Source organism: Cherax quadricarinatus, chromosome 55 (genome assembly GCF_038502225.1).
Source record: "Cherax quadricarinatus isolate ZL_2023a chromosome 55, ASM3850222v1, whole genome shotgun sequence".
In the NCBI taxonomy this organism is placed as follows: Eukaryota; Metazoa; Arthropoda; class Malacostraca; order Decapoda; family Parastacidae; genus Cherax; species Cherax quadricarinatus.
This window is the reverse complement of record NC_091346.1, coordinates 14,551,994-14,571,692: the sequence shown is the minus strand read 5'-3', so window position 1 is coordinate 14,571,692 and position 19,699 is coordinate 14,551,994. Positions and strand designations below refer to the sequence as shown.

The 19,699-nt window shown below is 37.6% G+C and overlaps 1 protein-coding gene across 1 annotated transcript; it reads left to right on the top strand.

Moving 5' to 3' along the window:
• The first annotated feature begins 1,990 nt into the window (after positions 1 to 1,990).
• On the top strand, positions 1,991 to 14,483 carry LOC128699022 (uncharacterized). Its single transcript, XM_053791542.2, has 4 exons — positions 1,991 to 2,236; positions 2,946 to 4,755; positions 8,922 to 9,170; positions 11,881 to 14,483. Exons 1-4 carry the CDS (start codon positions 2,183 to 2,185, stop codon positions 13,104 to 13,106), a joined length of 3,339 nt encoding a protein of 1,112 aa, XP_053647517.2. The 5' UTR covers positions 1,991 to 2,182; the 3' UTR covers positions 13,107 to 14,483.
• The last annotated feature ends 5,216 nt before the right edge of the window (positions 14,484 to 19,699 follow it).

Genomic DNA, 19,699 nt, shown 5'->3' with positions numbered 1-19,699 from the left:
CTTTCTTAACTTGTTAATCTCACTCCAAAACTTTTTCTTATTTTCAACAAAATTTGTTGATAACATCTCACCCACTCTCTCATTTGCTCTCTTTTTACATTACTTCACCACTCTCTTATATATACATATATATATACATATATACATATATATATACATATATATATATGTATATATATATATATATATATATATATATATGTATATATATATATATATATATATATATATATATATATATATATATATATATATATATATATATATATATATATATATATATATATATATATATATATATATATATATGTATATACATATATATTTGTATATATATATATACATATATATATATATATATATATATATATATATATATATATATATATATATATATATATATATATATATATATATATATATATATATATATATATATATATATATATGTGTGTGTGTGTGTGTCGTGCCGAATATGTAAAACTGGTCAATTAGCAAGAACTCATTTAAAATTAAGTCCTTTCTAAAATTTTCTCCTATACGTTTAAAGATATATTTTTTTCATTAATGTTAATGTAATTTTTTTTAATTTTGCACCAAAAGAATCTTAGAAAACTTACCTAACCTTATTATAACAAGAACAATTTATTTTAGCCTAACCCAACTAAATATATTTTAGATTTGTTTACAATAATTTAATACTAAACAAACACAGTGAAATATATTTTTTTCGTTAGGTTCAGAATGATTTTGGCGAAATTATTGCATACACAAATTTTCGCTTGTCCCATATGGCAAGATGAGCCTTGCTACTTAAGCCAAGATCGAAAGTTCTGCCTATTCGGCACGACATATATATATATATATATATATATATATATATATATATATATATATATATATATATATATATATATATATATATATATATATATATATATATATATATATATATATATATATATATATATATATATATATATATATATATATATATATATATATATATATATATATACATATATAAATATGTGTGTGTCTGTGTGTTTGTGTGTACAGAGAATATTAAATGCACCTGGCAGGTCACCGACTTCTGTGCTGCAACGAACACATGAAAAAAGTGATACAAGAGGAGGGAGAGGAAAGGGAAAAGGAAATGAGAGAATAGAAAGAAAAGAAAAGAATAAGAAAGTTTATCACAAGAAATAACTCACCTCTGCTGCTGTGGTAACAGTGAACACGAGCCAAGTGTTGACGATGTGCAGTAGCCTGACTGGTCTTAGTGGAAGGAGTACCGAGCCTTCACCATTCCTGGAACTTAATGACCACACCAACACTTGGAATTACAATACAAAAAAAATTATTTGCAGAACACTTATCACTACGTTTATGCGTTAATGAGGAAAATAATTATATTCATTATTTATTTTCTGTACCAATATTATGTACTGTTTCCAGAGACTGTGTAACGCAATGTGTTTCTTTCCACTATGAAAAATAATGCGGTTTAACCGATAAATTTATACAGTAAAGAGAATTAAGCTAATCATGTTAATAAAGTTAATGTATAACGTTGATTATTTGACGTTGTGAGGCCTTGTACGAACAGTGTTAAAAGTAGGCCTAAATCATGTTATGTACAATGTTTCAAGTAAGCCTATAAGGAAAGCTAAAAGTATTTTTGGGGGACGGTAAAAATCGAGTCTCAGAAGAGCTTATTCTGCAACATATCTTTCTTTTCAAACTTGTCCACCAAACAACATTTCATCCACAAAAACATTTTTTTCAGGTTTTTGAATATGCAAATTTTTTTGTACATATTATCACTTGTCGGCAAAGTCAAAGAAAACCATTGCGTGCATAGCATTTACTCTGTTTCTGCTGCCATACACCTGCATCACAGTTGGTTTCAGGCACCGGCAGACTAATAAAATCTTGGAATTGCAGGAGAAATAACACCAGAGCTCTCCGATCGCTGTGCTGTCCAGACGCGGTTGTGAGCTCTGAGACTCCGAATACCTCCAAGCCATAGTTACCCGTTGGTTCCTCCTCGATAATGAACAATATCAGCAGTCTCAGCTGTAGTTGGCGTTAGAGTTGTCTGCATTAAGCAGCAGCAGTAGTAGCAGCAGCAGGAACAAGCACTGCATCACCCCAACAGTTCCTGATCCACCTCGTCATTATGAAAGCTCTCGTTGCAGCCGCTTTCCTCTTTTGTCTCCTGCTGGTTGGCCAGGTAAACACCCACATGCTTACTGACATATCCGTTTAACTTTTCAAAGTATTTTTCTTTTTGTTCATTTACCAGAAAAGAAGGTTTATAAGAGGCCATAGTGAAATATCCCCCGCCCCAAAAAAAAAAAATCTAACAAGCAGATGAGGCAGATCACTAGCTAAGCTTAAAGTAATTTTTTGTTAACTTAATTAAACAGTGGAATATGAGTTAATACGTTTGTTATAAATAAACCTAAAAACGGTACGTAGGCTAAGACCGCAATTAGAATGATCACTAATGAGAAGAATGACTTTTTCCTTATAAAATGTTGAAAACATTGTATATGTGATAAGATACATACATTACTCTCTTCTATATATTACTTGTAAAATATATTGCTGTTTTTAAATGGGACATAAAGTCTAACTTTGGTAAGCCAGTCGATACTCAACTAGATAAGATTACCATTTGAAAAAGACTCCTGTCAGGAGACATTGTTTACTAAAAAATAATCCATCACGCACATCATCTATTTACGTGTTCTAATTGAACTATTTTTGCAAAATTTGATTTACTAAATGAATTTTTTTCAAAATTTATTACATAAATCTGTACTTATTAGCCTAGCATAAAGTGTTTCTTAATTTTATCAGTTGTTTTTCAACGTTGTTATCAAATTTAATCTCATTTTATATACAAACGTCATTAATATAACGTTTGCATTACTCAGGAAAGTGTCGCTGGACAAAGGAATAAATCAAAGAGCCAAGAGGAAAGAGTCAGTGTAAAAGCCAAGAGCATCACTGGCAATTTTGACGGTGAATCCAAAATTTTTGACGGTGACTCCAAAATTTCTATCATAAACCGGAGCGTTGATGGTAGAACAAGATTCTATAACAAAAAGAATGGCAGTGTTAAACAAGTGAAAAACAACAGGAAGAGAAATGTCAGAAGTGGGAAGAAACGCGATAAACAACATGGTTACAGAATCAGTACAAGAAGAGGGTCCAAGCGACGTACAGCCAGCAACAAACGTAGCCGTGTTAAGTACCTGGATGGGCGTAGCCGTGTCAAGAACTTGGATGGTCATGGGCGTATCAAGAAAGGAAACAAAAGAATTCAGAAGACTAGCAAAACACATGGAATTCTCAAGAAAAAAGGAATGAGGCGTCGTGATAGCCAAGTCCAGAAGGAAGAGAAAGTGAACGGAGTCAAGAAGAAGTCCACTACAAGAAAGAAAGGAATATCTGCTGTAGGAAGGAAACAGAAGTCGGCTGCAGGAGGAAAACACAAGTCGGTTGCAGGGAAAAAACACACATCGGCTGCAAGAAGAAAGCATAAGTCGGCTGTAGGAAAGAAACACAAGTCGGTTGCAGAGAGGAAACGCAAGTCGGTTGCACGGAGGAAACACAAGTCGGCTGCAAGAAAGGAACACAAGTCGGTTGTAGGGAGAAAACACAAGTCGGCTGCAAGAAGGAAGCAAAAGTCGGCTGTAGGGAGGAAACACAAGTCGGTTGCAGGAAGGAAACACAAGTCGGTTGCAGGAAGGAAACACAAGTCGGTTTCAGGGAGGAAACACAAGTCGGCTGCAAGAAAGAAACACAAGTCGGCTGCAAGAAAGAAATACAAGTCGGTTGTAGGGAGAAAACACAAGTCGGCTGCAAGAAAGAAACACAAGTCGGTTGCAGGAAGGAAACACAAGTCGGTTTCAGGGAGGAAACACAAGTCGGCTGCAAGAAAGAAACACAAGTCGGTTGTAGGGAGAAAACACAAGTCAGTAGAGGGGAAAAAACAAAAGTCGAATAAATGGAAGAAAAAGAATTCACTTAAAAAGAAGACAGAAAAATTATCTACCAAGAAGAAGGAATCAGATAAAGGGAAGAGGCAGGTGGGAAAATTAAAGAAGATGGGCAAACATAAGAAACAAAGACACGGGAAAAAGGCTGACAAAAAAGAATTAAAGAAGAAGAAGAAGAAGAAGAAGAACCATATTACACAGAAGAGTGAAAGTCAACAATCCATAAAATCGAAAAACAGAGAAATCCACCGAACAAGCAAAAAAAATATGAAGGACACAAAAAAAGCTAAGGAAATCAAACATAAAAAAAATAAGAAAAAATACCAAAAACAAAAGAACAATAAAAATAAAAACAAAAATAAGAGAAAGTTAAATAAAGCAAATAAGGAAAAGAAGAGGCCGCATGATAGGGGGGAGAGTCATCATCGTCCTCCACACGGTAGCGGGGAGAGCCATCATCGTCCTCCATACGGTAGCGGGGAGAGCCATCATCGTCCTCCATACGGTAGCGGGGAGAGTCATCATCGTCCTCCATACGGTAGCGGGGAGAGTCATCATCGTCCTCCATACGGTAGCGGGGAGAGTCATCATCGTCCTCCACACGGTAGCGAGGAGAAAGAAAGCTGCAAAACACCCAAAAGATGTACGAAAAGTGGCGGGAGGTGCACTTCTGAGAGAAAGTGCAAGACCAAGATTGTGTCTGGCAAGTGCAAGGGAAAGTCTTGTCACTGTTGTCTCTCTGGTAAGTGTTACTCAAGTCGCAGGAGAGCAAAACTTTAGCAGTTCCTTCTGCTGGTGGTAGTTCCCTTCTGCAGGTGGTAATTTCCTTCTGGTTTGTGGTAGCAGTTTGTGGTGGTAGTTCCTTCTGGTGATGAGTGGTGACAGTTTCTTCCAGTGGTGACAGTTTCTTCCAGTGGTGACAGTTTCTTCCAGTGGAGACAGTTTCTTCCAGTGGTGACTGTTTATTCCAGTGGTGACAGTTTCTTCCAGTGGTGACAGTTTCTTCCAGTGGTGACAGTTTCTTCCAGTGGTGACAGTTTCTTCCAGTGGAGACAGTTTCTTCCAGTGGTGACTGTTTCTTCCAGTGGTGACAGTTTCTTCCAGTGGTGACAGTTTCTTCCAGTGGTGACAGTTTCTTCCAGTGGTGACTGTTTCTTCCAGTGGTGACAGTTTCTTCCAGTGGTGACAGTTTCTTCCAGTGGTGACAGTTTCTTCCAGTGGTGACTGTTTCTTCCAGTGGTGACAGTTTCTTCCAGTGGAGACAGTTTCTTCCAGTGGTGACTGTTTCCTCCAGTGGTGACAGTTTCTTCCAGTGGTGACACTTTCTTCCAGTGGTGACAATTTTTTCCAGTGGGGTGTAGTGTCAGTTCCTTCTTTCTATAGTACTCGCGTAGTCTTAAAACATTCATTAATATGTTCAAGAAATTTAATACGAAATTTTCAAATCTCACATATACTTTCGAAGATATAATATATGAGCTCGTGTGGTATATATTCACTTTCTGTTTACTTTACTGTTCACTTCACTGTTTACTTTACTGTTCACTTCACTGTTTACTTTACTGTTCACTTCACTGTTTACTTTACTGTTCACTTCACTGTTTACTTTACTGTTCACTTCACTGTTTACTTTACTGTTCACTTCACTGTTTACTTTACTGTTCACTTCACTGTTTACTTTACTGTTCACTTCACTGTTTACTTTACTGTTCACTTCACTGTTTACTTTACTGTTCACTTCCTGTTTACTTTACTGTTCACTTCCTGTTTACTTTACTGTTCACTTCACTGTTTACTTTACTGTTCACTTCCTGTTTACTTTACTGTTCACTTCACTGTTTACTTTACTGTTCACTTCACTGTTTACTTTACTGTTCACTTCCTGTTTACTTTACTGTTCACTTCCTGTTTACTTTACTGTTCACTTCACTGTTTACTTTACTGTTCACTTCCTGTTTACTTTACTGTTCACTTCACTGTTTACTTTACTGTTCACTTCACTGTTTACTTTACTGTTCACTTCACTGTTTACTTTACTGTTCACTTCACTGTTTACTTTACTGTTCACTTCACTGTTTACTTTACTGTTCACTTCACTGTTTACTTTACTGTTCACTTCACTGTTTACTTTACTGTTCACTTCCTGTTTACTTTGCTGTTCACTTCACTGTTTACTTTACTGTTCACTTCCTGTTTACTTTACTGTTCACTTCACTGTTTACTTTACTGTTCACTTCACTGTTTACTTTACTGTTCACTTCACTGTTTACTTTACTGTTCACTTCACTGTTTACTTTACTGTTCACTTCCTGTTTACTTTACTGTTCACTTCCTGTTTACTTTACTGTTCACTTCACTGTTTACTTTACTGTTCACTTCCTGTTTACTTTACTGTTCACTTCCTGTTTACTTTACTGTTCACTTCCTGTTTACTTTACTGTTCACTTCACTGTTTACTTTACTGTTCACTTCCTGTTTACTTTACTGTTCACTTCCTGTTTACTTTACTGTTCACTTCACTGTTTACTTTACTGTTCACTTCCTGTTTACTTTACTGTTCACTTCACTGTTTACTTTACTGTTCACTTCACTGTTTACTTTACTGTTCACTTCACTGTTTACTTTACTGTTCACTTCACTGTTTACTTTACTGTTCACTTCACTGTTTACTTTACTGTTCACTTCACTGTTTACTTTACTGTTCACTTCACTGTTTACTTTACTGTTCACTTCCTGTTTACTTTACTGTTCACTTCACTGTTTACTTTACTGTTCACTTCCTGTTTACTTTACTGTTCACTTCACTGTTTACTTTACTGTTCACTTCACTGTTTACTTTACTGTTCACTTCACTGTTTACTTTACTGTTCACTTCACTGTTTACTTTACTGTTCACTTCCTGTTTACTTTACTGTTCACTTCCTGTTTACTTTACTGTTCACTTCACTGTTTACTTTACTGTTCACTTCCTGTTTACTTTACTGTTCACTTCCTGTTTACTTTACTGTTCACTTCACTGTTTACTTTACTGTTCACTTCCTGTTTACTTTACTGTTCACTTCCTGTTTACTTTACTGTTCACTTCACTGTTTACTTCAACATTCTTTCATTTATCATTTTTTTTTTATCTCTTCTTATCTCTGATCCGTTTCCCAAATCTGCAAAATCTTGCAAGTGCATTTACTCATCTCTGCAACGTATTTAAGTTTTAATGAAAATTGAGGCCGTTTATGTCCTCTCCACCATTCACATTCTGTTCAATACTTTAGCATCATCTGAGAACAAAAACATAGGATTCAATCCTATTTGGCAGGTCGTTGACTGATCTTTGAGGGATCCCACTAGTAACCATCACCCATCCTTGCACCTCTTCCTACAGTGTCACTCACTGTTTTTTTTAAGTATTCTTTCCTAAACAGAAGCACTCTGGCTTTTACAGTTGTCTTCTGATGTAGCTAGTGGATCAGGCTTTGGTTAAGTCATATGTTCCGTTTGAAGATTGAGACACTTATGCAACATATGGGAATCTTTATTGAGGAAACGTTTCGCCACACAGTGGCTTCATCAGTCCAATACAAAGCAGTAAAGTGTAAGGAGAGGAGGAGTTTGAGGTTATCAATCTCTCAGCCTGGAGTCGATGTGCTCAGTAGATGGCACCACTATGACCCTGCCTCCTCCTGCTTCGCCTCACCTGACTACAGTACATAAGCCACATCTACAGCCCTATGCTGTACATTCCACAAGTCTTTCTACTTTGTATTGGACTGATGAAGCCACTGTGTGGCGAAACGTTTCCTAAATAAAGATTCCCATATGTTGCACTAGTGTTTCAATCTTCAACTTGTCGGGTTTTCAAAACCGTTCGTCATATATTCCGTTTAACATTTTCTTTTAGTTTAGAGGAGTTAAATTCAACCTATCCTTCTGTCTGTTGATTTTTCTTTGTCAAAAATGTATATTATTGGGTCGCATAGATACCGCTCCCTCCAGTTCCTTCAGTTATTCCTTTGTTATTTGAATGTTCAAGTGCGTGGTGCTCTCTCTGATTCATTATTTTCTGATATAATTTTTTTCACATCTATGCAAAATTCACACATTTTATGTATGCCTCTTCTTTAGTTTTATTATTTGGATCTTTTATTATTCGGAATCAGTATTGCTGCTTGTAGCATTTTCTGCTCTGTCATTTACAAAGTAGGTCCGGCAATTTTTTTCTATAATATTTTTACCCCTTGTTTTATCCTCCTTGGGACCCGGCAGTAACGAAGATGCTCTCAATTCAGTGTTTAAAATATTTTCTCCTAATGTCTGTTACGATTACTACTTGGCACTTTGTGTCTAGCATTTCCGTCAATTCCTTGGCTATTTTAACATCTGGTTCCAATATTTAGTCTATTCATCTTATATAATGATTCGGAACATCATAATCTCCTTCATTTTCGTGTTCGGTCTATCACTTCTTGTTTATCTCTCCAGCTTAGTACTGCACGATTACTTGCATCGTTTGTTTTTCAATAGCCACTTTCATCAATGCTTACTCCGAGCCCCGTGGGGGCGGGGAATGGGGCTAGGCCTGGGGATAGCTGGTCCCAGAAGACGAGTAGGTACTTGTGCCTCCTCCCATGGCAGACATTGGTCTGAGACACTTCCTTAACAAGGAGCCAAGGGCGGGCCACCTCTTGGTAAAGACCCGGGCCGGGCGATTATTCCGGCGAACCTACAACAGAACATCAATGCTTAAATTTTACGATAAAAATCAAACCAAGAAGCATTCTCGCCCAGTCTTCCATTCTTGTAATTTTCACTCCATCTTGACTCACAACGTTCATGCGCTTGCATTTATGGAGGAGATTTTGTGAATAGTGAAGGTGCTTTGTTGATGTTTAATACAGACATTTTTGTTAACAGTTTGCGCAGCTAAACCAAAAAAGAAGTGCACTAAACACAAGGGTGTGTGTAAGACAAAGTGCGACGTGAAGGAGCGACAGATCCCCAAGGGTTGCATGAAGAAAACTTGTGTCTGCTGTGCCAAGGCTTGCAAGCCCACGATGCAGTGTACTGCTGGTGGTGGTTATTGTGTAGATAAGAACAAGTATTGTAAGGGATGGGTCGACAAGGATGACTGCAAGGGAGCCAAGTGCTTCTGTTGTTATCCAGGTAAGACTTCATTACTGTGTCTTTACATTATTTCGGTGTGTGAAGGAGTGAACTTAGAACAGAATGAGCTTTACAGAGTTCAAGGTAGAGAAGACTTCCTGTAAGGAATAGGCTCATAGGAACATTTACTCATAGGAACATTCCCAGGCTTTCACGAATGCAATCAAGTATTGTGGTACCATGTAAAAGTTGATGAATCAGACACCGGTGCAACATTTGGGAGTCTTCATTCTGCAAACGTATCGCCAACCAGTGGCTTTATCAGTATAATACAAAAAAAATAAAAGGTAGAAGATGAGGTTATCAGTCCCTCACTCTGGTCATTTTTTCTAAACTCAGCTCATTTCACTGATATTATCCTTATGGATAAAATCAGTGTAAGGATCGAATAGCAAATTTAATTCAGACTTAACTTTTAATGATGATGTATTTTAAAATTGTCGCTACGCCTCTCTTTATATCCGTGTACACTGTTACTGTCTGCTGTTTGTTAAGTACTCAACTATCTGTACTCAAATACTTGTGGTTGCAGGATCGATTCATAGCTCCTGGCCCCGCCTTTTCACTGATCGCTACTAGGTCACTCTCTCCATGCTCCATGAGCTTTATCAGACATCGTCTTTAAACTATGTATGGTTCCTGCCTCCACTACGTCACTTGCCAGACTATTCCACTTCCTGACAACTCTATGACTAAAGAACACAAGAACATAAGAAAGAAGGAACACTGCAACAGGCCTACTGACCCATGTGGAGCAGGTCCATGTCCCCCCCCCCGGATTATCCCAATGACTCACCCAGTCTGGTCATCCCCACTCAAGGATGGAGCACTGTACCAGACCCAGCAGCACAAGCTAGTCAGGTCCAACTCACACCCACACTCATGTATTTATCTAACCTATTTTTAAAACTACACAACGTTTTAGCCTCAATAACTGTATTCGGGAGCTTGTTCCACTCATCCACAACTCTATTACCAAACCAGTACTTTCCTATACCCTTCCTGAATCTGAATTTTTCCAACTTGAAACCATTGCTGCGAGTTCTGTCTTGGCTGGAAATTTTCAGCACACTATTTACATCCCCATTATTTATTCCTGTTTTCCATTTATTCACCTCGATCATATCCCCCCCTAATTCTACGCCTTTCCAGAGACTGCAGATTCAGGGCCTTCAGTCTATCCTCATAGGGAAGATTTCTGATACATGGGATCATCTTTGTCATCCTCTTTTGTACGTTTTCCAGAGCATTTATATCCATTCTGTAATACGGTGACCAGAACTGAGCAGCATAGTCTAAATGAGGCCTAACCAGGGATAAATAGAGTTGAAGAACAACCTGAGGACTTCTATTATTTATACTTCTTGATATGAAGCCAAGAATTCTGTTAGCTTTATTGCGAACACTAACGCACTGTTGTCTTGGTTTTAGGTTACTGCTAACCAGAACTCCTAAATCCTTTTCGCAATCGGTAGTTTTAAGATCTACATTATTTAGTTTATATGTGGCATGGTTATTTAACTGTCCAACATTTAGAACTTTGCATTTGTCAATATTAAACTGCATCTGCCACTTCTCCGGCCATTGCGTCAGTCTATTCAAATCATCCTAGAGTGCTCTAATGTCCTCATTAGAATGAATTGGACGGCCTATTTTAGTGTCATCAGCAAATTTGCTTATGTCGCTATTTATTCCCTCATCTATGTCGTTTATGTAAATTGTGAACAACAACGGGCCCAACACTGACCCCTGAGGAACACCGCTTGTGACGTGCCTCCATTCTGATTTCTCCCCATTTATGCAAACTCTCTGCTGTCTCTTTGTCAGCAATGCTTCTACCCAGGAAAAAATTTCTCCTCCTATTCCGTGTGCCCTAAGTTTCCTCAATAGCCTCTGGTGTGGAACTCTATCGAAAGCCTTACTGAAGTCCATATACACAATATCATATTCATTACCATGATCTACCTCCTCAAACACCTTAGTGAAAAATGTTAGTAAATTCGTAAGACAGGAACGCCCCTTTGTAAAACCGTGTTGAGAACCATTAATCAATCTGTGCCTGTCAAGATGGCTACGAATTGCTTCGGCAATTATTGATTCCATAAATTTTCCCACTATGGAGGTAAGGCTTATTGGTCTATAGTTCGAAGCCAAGGACCTGTCACCTGCCTTGTAAATAGGTAATACTTCCTAACATCCCCTTGACTCATCTGAGTCTTCCTCTTCCAGTTGTAACCACTTCTGTGTCCCATCTCTGGAGCATCCTGTCTCTGTCCACCTTATCTATTCCTCGCAGTATTTTATGTCGTTATCATGTCTCCCCTAACCCTCCTGTCCTCCAGTGTTGTGTGTGTGTGTACTCACATATATGTGGCTGCAGGGGTCGAGTCATAGCTCCTGGCCGTGTGTTTGAGTGTATGTGGATATTTGTATCCCCTGAACATACTGCATCATGACAAAGAACCTAGCAAAAAAATCCTCCCCAGAGAAAATATCTCATGGTTCCCGTCCATCCTCTTGTTATCAATAACAGAATAACACAAGTTGTTGTTGTTATTGAATAGAGGGAAAATTTTGCACTGCAAAAGGTGGGAATTTCCAGTGGTAGATTTTTCATTGCTCTTCTTCCTATAAATTATTTAGCTATGATAAAAATGTTATTTTTTCGTCTTACTGGAAATGGTCATTTAACACATTCTTGATATTTTAGAGAAAACGACTTTAAGGAGGACTACCACAACGACGACTACCACAACGACGACTACCACAACAACGAGTACCACAACAACGAGTACCACAACAACGAGTACCACAACAACGAGTACCACAACAACGAGTACCACAACGACGAATGCCACAACGACGACTACCACAATGACGACTACCACAACTACGAATACCACAACTACTACGAATACGACAACGACAAGTACCACAACTACGACTACCACACCTACAACTACCACACCTACAACTACCACAACTACAACAACAACTACGACTACTACAACAACTACTACAAGCACTAGTTCCACAACGACAAGTAGCTCAACCACAACAAGTATCACAACCACAACAAGTATCACAACAACAACTACTTCAACTACAAATACTACGTCAACGACAACAACTTCACCTATAACCACTACTACAACAACCACTACATCAACAACCACTACATCAACAACCACAACAACTTCTTCAACAACCACAACAGTTACTCCAAGCTGCACAACAACTACTTCAACAACCACAACAACTAGTACAACGACCACAACAACTACTTCAACAACCACAACAACTAGTACAACGACCACAACAACTACTTCAACAACCACAACTACTACGTCCACAACTACAACGACCACAACAACTACTTCAACGACCACAACAACTACTTCAACGACCACATCAACTACTTCAACGACCACAACAACTACTTCAACGACCACAACAACTACTTCAACGACCACAACAGCTACTACAACGACCACAACAACTACAACAACCACAACAACTACTTCAACGACCACAACAACTACTTCAACGACCACAACAACTACTACACCGACCACAACAACTACTACAACGACCACAACTACAACAACCACAACAACTACTACGACGACCACAACAACTACAACAACCACAACAACTACTTCAACGACCACAACAACTACTTCAACGACTACAACAACTACTACAACGACCACAACAACTACAACAACCACAACAACTACTTCAACGACCACAACAACTACTTCAACGACCACAACAACTACTACACCGACCACAACAACTACTACAACGACCACAACTACAACAACCACAACAACTACTTCAACAACCACAACAACTACTACAACGACCACAACAACCACAACAACTACTCCAACGACTACAACAAGTACTACAACGACCACAACAACTACTTAAACAACCTCATCATCTGCTCCTGCGCCACCAGGATAAGCTACACGGTCTAAGAAAGCATTCTCTTTTGAGGAAAACGAATTTATAAGTTAAATAAAATCGATTGGTGCAACAGGATAAATAATATCCTGCAAAAGAAATACATTAACAACAACTGTGGAAGCAGAAACACTGTATACAGTAGATCTACAACCTCCCTGGATACTTCAACGAATACATCTGAGATACTGTAAGAAATTCAACTACCTTAGATTCAGAAAAAGCATCTTCCATACTTCACGAACTGCAGCTTCAGTGGGCACGACAACACTGAAGATGAAATGCAAAGACATCTGTTTATACAGTAAGTTTATAATTAACTACTACCCATCATAAACACGGATATTTGATAAGTATTTTTATGCTAAACTAATATATTGCAACGATAAATAAAGCATCTCTCATGGTGAAGTCGGCCTTGGCTTTCTCCATTTGATTTTTCTCTAATTTTCAACGATTACTAAGAAGTATCTCCTTTTCCATGGTCAATAGTGTCCTGCCGGTTATTTTAAGAATAATCTGCATGCAATATTTATTTCTTTGAACAAGATTTGTCTTCACTTCCACCTTAAATTTCATTTAGTGCTTTATCTTTTGTTAAACATTAATTATTTAAGAGTTATTGTTTTCGGTGTGTCTTCACGTGATGAAAAGTATTCCAGGTGTAAAAAAAACAAACAGCCTGTCTACACGTAGTGTTCATCCTGTATCTGACAGGTTTGTAGATGAATGGTTCAGAGAACCGACATGTTGATAAATTAGACACATGTGCAACTCTTGGGTATCTTTATTGAGGAAACGTTTCGCCACACAGTGGCTTCATCAGTCCATACAAAGGAGAATCTTGAAGAACAGGAGGAGAATGAGGTAATCAGTCCCTCAACCTTGAGTCGATGTGGTCAGTCCATCAATCTTGAATAGAATACGGCATATCAGCGGAGAAGGAGCTTATAAACCGTATGGCAGGAGAGGTGCAGCAGTCATAGGTCGTGTAACATTTGTTCAATTGTATGGACTGATGAAGCCACTGTGTGGCGAAACGTTTCCTCAATAAAGATACCCAAGAGTTGCACATGTGTCTAATTTATCAACAGTGTTCATCCTGCTGATGATGACTACACTTAGAAATCGAAATATTCAGTCTTATTTTCATTACTGTTTTCTTGTCTACAAGTGAGTTAACTTTCAGCATATTGGCAATTGCTTATTACACATTTATTATCTTATTTATTTAAATATTGTCAACTTGTGCATAATATCCGTCCACTGTTTTTTTTTTTTTGGTCATGCACGAAATAATAATTATAATCTTTAATGAAGAAATAAAGAACAGAGAACTGACCTATTGTTTACATTATCTTCTGATAAATCTACTATTGTTTACATTATCTTCTGATAAATCTACTATTGTTTGCATTATCTTCTGGTAAATCTACTATTGTTTGCATTATCTTCTGGTAAATCTACTATTGTTTGCATTATCTTCTGGTAAATCTACTATTGTTTGCATTATCTTCTGGTAAATCTACTATTGTTTACATTATCTTCTGATAAATCTACTAATGTTTACATTATCTTCTGGTAAATCTACTAATGTTTACATTATCTTCTGGTAAATCTACTAATGTTTACATTATCTTCTGGTAAATCTACTAATGTTTACATTATCTTCTGATAAATCTACTAATGTTTACATTATCTTCTGGTAAATCTGCTAATGTTTACATTATCTTCTGATAAATCTACTAATGTTTGCATTATCTTCTGATAAATCTACTACTGTTTACATTATCTTCTGATAAACTTACTAACATGTACAATTACTCTTATCAGTAATCACACATTTACTGACGTGAATTACCTGTAACATATATATTTTTAAACCCCTGTATGGAGCTAGTTTCTCTCGTGTACCTTCATTTGGGACCTAACTGTTTTCTTTTGCTACTCCTACGTAAAAAAATGTTTCTTGGCATCTGTGTAACTTTTTTCCATCCATGACACTTTATTCTTGACCCATCCTAGGAGGAAAGAAGGTCCTAATCTACAGTGTTTATGTCCTTAAGTATTTTTCACGTTCTGATCAGATCACCTTTTATTCTTCGTTCCTGAGGAACCAGAAGCGTGTCTCATGCACGGCTCCATTGCAGCTCTGATACTCCTGAACTCTATACTCTTCATACTCTGTAAGGGATTCACAGATGCTGCTTAAATAAGAATTTGTTTAAAACATGCATAGTGAAGAACAATTCAAATGAGTTGTGATAACTAAAATCTCACATTTGTTAGTCAGAAAATAATCTGCACTTCTAACGAAACGTTTCGATCATATTATTTTTTCTAGTTACGTTGTTTAATTTCCAATACAGCAATAAAGAAAGAATTAATTTGTGAATGACTACCACATAAAATAATAAATATATTAGCTGTTAAATAAAGCTGCCATCTCTAATCCAAATCTCATAAATGGCTGATGGAACCTTCCATTTCGTAATAGTTCCTCTCGGGGAAAAAATTATATACTAAATATCGACCCTTGTGTAGAAGAAACAGCATGTAATATAAATGCACTTATATTTTAATTTAATGTTTAGGACGTAAGGAAATATCAAGCATTCATAACAGCGTTAATTTTATTGTATTCAGTCTGTTGTGAATATCTTACAAAATTTGCACCATCTTCCAGACGTTTAGCAAGAGCAGCTTACACGGGGTTGTCACAACATTGTCTTACCAGTAAAGTTACTGCCGCATTTTATTTGCCAAGAATCTTCACAGACCACTATAGTCACATTTCTTGAATACTGGTTTCTTGACCCCATTGACTTTTTCACCTGCATCTCAATTTCATTTCCACTAACATAATGTCAGTATACAGAGATTACTTGCTCAGAGAGAAGCACCATAATTAATTTGGTGTATGTCGAAGTCGGTGATCTAAATTATACACAAATAACCCTCAGATAGGAGAGAGAGAGGAGCTTACGACGACGTTTCGGTCCGACTTGGACCATATACAAAGTCACAGTAACAAAAGGAGAGAAGGAGGGAGTATATATAGGCCGGCAGACAGGGACGGGACAAGAGAGGTAGTAGGAAAGGAAGAAGAGAGGTAGTGATAGAGGTGGTAGTAGTAGTAGTAGTAGCAGAGTTAGTCAAAGAATAAGACAGAGGAGTACTGCAAGGGAGCTAGGAGCCCACAAGGGAGCTAGGGGCCCACAAGGGAGCTAGGAGCCCACAAGGGAGCTAGGAGCCCACAAGGGAGCTAGGGGCCCACAAAGGGTAGGAATAAGAACATAGAGGGGAGAAAATAATAATAATGGACCTAACATCATCAACGTCAACTCTACAGGATCTCAAAGGTTTCTTGATACCCTACACAAGCAAATTATTCATGAAGCTTAGGACTTATTGTTACTAAGTCCCAATGGAGAACAATGTATTAAAGAAGGGTATTTTAAGGCAGAATGAGGCAGTAACCTGAAACACAGTGACTAAAAACAAGGTGACCTAAGACAATGTTAATTATTTCAGTATGACTTAAGTTATTGCTACCTCTGGCAGTATGACCCTAGACGTTATTAACATTGGCAAGGTAACCAAACTCAGCGTTAAGTATACAAGGGTGACCTTAGGCAGTATTAACTATGGATGCCAATCCTAAGACTATTTTAACTATGGCGATGTGACTTCAGGTTGTGTGATCTGAAGTAGGGTAACCTACGACAGGGTAACCATGCTCTTTCTACCTTCCTACAACACCATCACATGACACAGGTGGAAAGTGAATAACATGAATAAAAATGTGCATACGTGGCCTGCCTTGCTGGTAACCCGACATACACTGTGACAGACGTGATCGTTATAGAGAGAGTACTGTAATATATGTACACAGAGAAAAGTAAATGCAGGTCTTTGACTTCTGTGCTGCAACGAACACATGAAAAAAAGTGATACAAGGAGAGGGAGAGGAAAGGATGAAATGAGGGAACAAAAAGAAAAGAATAAGAAAGTTTATCACAAGAAATAATTCACCTCTGCTGCTGTGGTAACAGTGAACACGAGCCAAGTGTTGACGATGTGCAGTAGCCTGACTGGTCTTAGTGGAAGGAGAACCGAGCCTTCACCATTCCTGGAGCTTAATAACCACACCAGCACTTTGAATGACAATACAAAAAAAATTTTATTTGCAAAACACTTATGACTACGTTTGTGCGTTAATGAGGAAAAAAATATATCCATTATCTTTTTCGGTGCTAATATGTACTGTTTCCAGAGACTGTGTAACCCAATGTATTTATATCCATTATAAAAAAATTATGAAATTTAACCGATGAATTTATACAGTAAAGGGAATTAAAATGATTATTTTAATAAAGTTAATATACAACTTTAATTATTTGACGTTGTAAGACCTTGTATGAATAATGTTAGAAGTAGGCCTAAATCATGTTATGTATAATGTGTCGAGTAAGCCTTTAATGAAGGCTAAAATTTCAGTGTTCTCATATTTTAAAAATTCTGCTAAAATATAAATCAATGGTTGAGAGTTTGGAATCCAGTCAAAAGAAATCGGACTGGATTCTGGGGTAGGATGAACCATATAAAAAAAAAAACTCATTCTCCCGGCTCCCATTGTTCAGCTAGCAGTAAATATGACTCACGAAATCGTAATGACACGATTGCAAACAAAACATACCACGGGCGGGGTTAGAACCAGCGATCAGAGAGTCTTAAAACTCCAGACCGACGCGTTAGCCACTGGGCCAGCTAGCCACAATAAGATTCATCTAACTAGGTGTTAGATAGCTGTTGTTGGTTGCATCCCAAGACGTACGGCAGCTTACACCTCCTGTTCAGCTATCAGTTACAAGATTCAAAAAAGTCAGTTGAGAGTTCTTTGTTGAATTCTGAATCGTACTGGCCAATTTCCTGGTGTTCCTGGTCATGTAACAGCAAATTAGAACTTGAATGCTAGTCGACTGCAGTGAGTCGTCTCCCTAAAGAACAAAAGGCACAATACCCGCCTTTTGATATACGGGACACTTGTGGACAAGTATCTCATTTAAACTGTAGGTTTTCTGTTATAACGAGAGGGAAAAATTGCATCTTAAATCTGTTGATCGTGAGGCGATGTTTTCAACCTGTCATCACTACCGTTCATTGTGCACTTATGACTCACGAAATCGTAATGACACGATTGCAAATAAACCATACCACGGACGGGGATAGAACCCGAGATCAGAGTCTCAAAACTCCAGACCGTCGCGTTAGCTGGAGATTCGTCTGTAAAAACTTGCATTTGTGGTCACAGTGGTGCCTATGCTAACCTTCCTATGGTGTAGAAATATACCTAGCTGGATGAATCTTATTGTGGCTAGCTGGTCCAGTGGCTAACGCGACGGTCTGGAGTTTTGAGACTCTCTGATCGCGGGTTCTATCCCCGTCCTTGGTATGGATTGTGCACTTATCATAATTTAACTCTTCCCTTTACATAGCTGAATTTTCATTGAGTTTGATAATATGATGGGACATGCTAGGAGTATGTTACATTTGTTCGGTGTATGTCACACTCCTATATAGGCTGCCTCCTGACCAGTGAACCGGGTTCACTGGCCAATCACAGAAAAGCCCACCAAAGCTGAAGCAATGTGGTTCCCCTGTGCCAAGCGAATTGACAGACTTACCTGGGTTGCTGGTTGAGCACGGTGCATCTTCTGGCTTGTGTTTCTGCCATCTTTTGTCACGGTGTGGTACACTTACTAGTCCACCTCTGTACATAGTATACATACTTGTAAATGCTGGCAATTTGTACCTGGTGAAGGAAAATGCAAGTCAGCTACCATTAAGTTATGTTTGCTCCCCTTTAAATTCCGTTACGACCAGGTTCACAGGCCATACCATACCTGTGTTCATGATATGTGGGAAGAGTCATCATTCCTTGATTGTTATTATTATTATTATTGTGTTCATAGGAATGTGATGATCCCACAATCCTGACCTGACTGTTAACCTCCTCATCTTCACTAACATCGAGTGTTCTTCTTTTGCAAATGAGAGCAAGAATATTAAAGTTTCTTTCATTTCCTAGTGTTAGAAAGTTTTTTTGTGCATTACCAGTTTCAATCAGTATCAGATAACAGCCTTAATGTTTTTATTAATGCAATTCACGTGATTTTTACGCGGGCAATTTAACATATCATTTTTTTTTATTTTTTTTATAAAAATATGTCACCTAAATTCCGGTATTTATATTGTATATTTTGGTACTAAAACAAAAACACAAATTGCAAAACAAGTTTTTTATTGAACAATATAATTCTCGTCCCTGTAAAAATATATTCCACGTCATTTCGTCCACCAAAATAATTGTTCAAAATTCTCAAAATTAACCAAAATGAATATATTAACATGGCATCAGCTCGCTGGCAAAGCCAAATGTAACAATTATGTGTATAATAAATACATGCATCTTATTGCTAAGGGCGATGTTCTACCCTTGCACCTGTAACGCAGGTGGTTGCAGGGGTGTGTTGAGTTTATAAAAGCTTCGTATT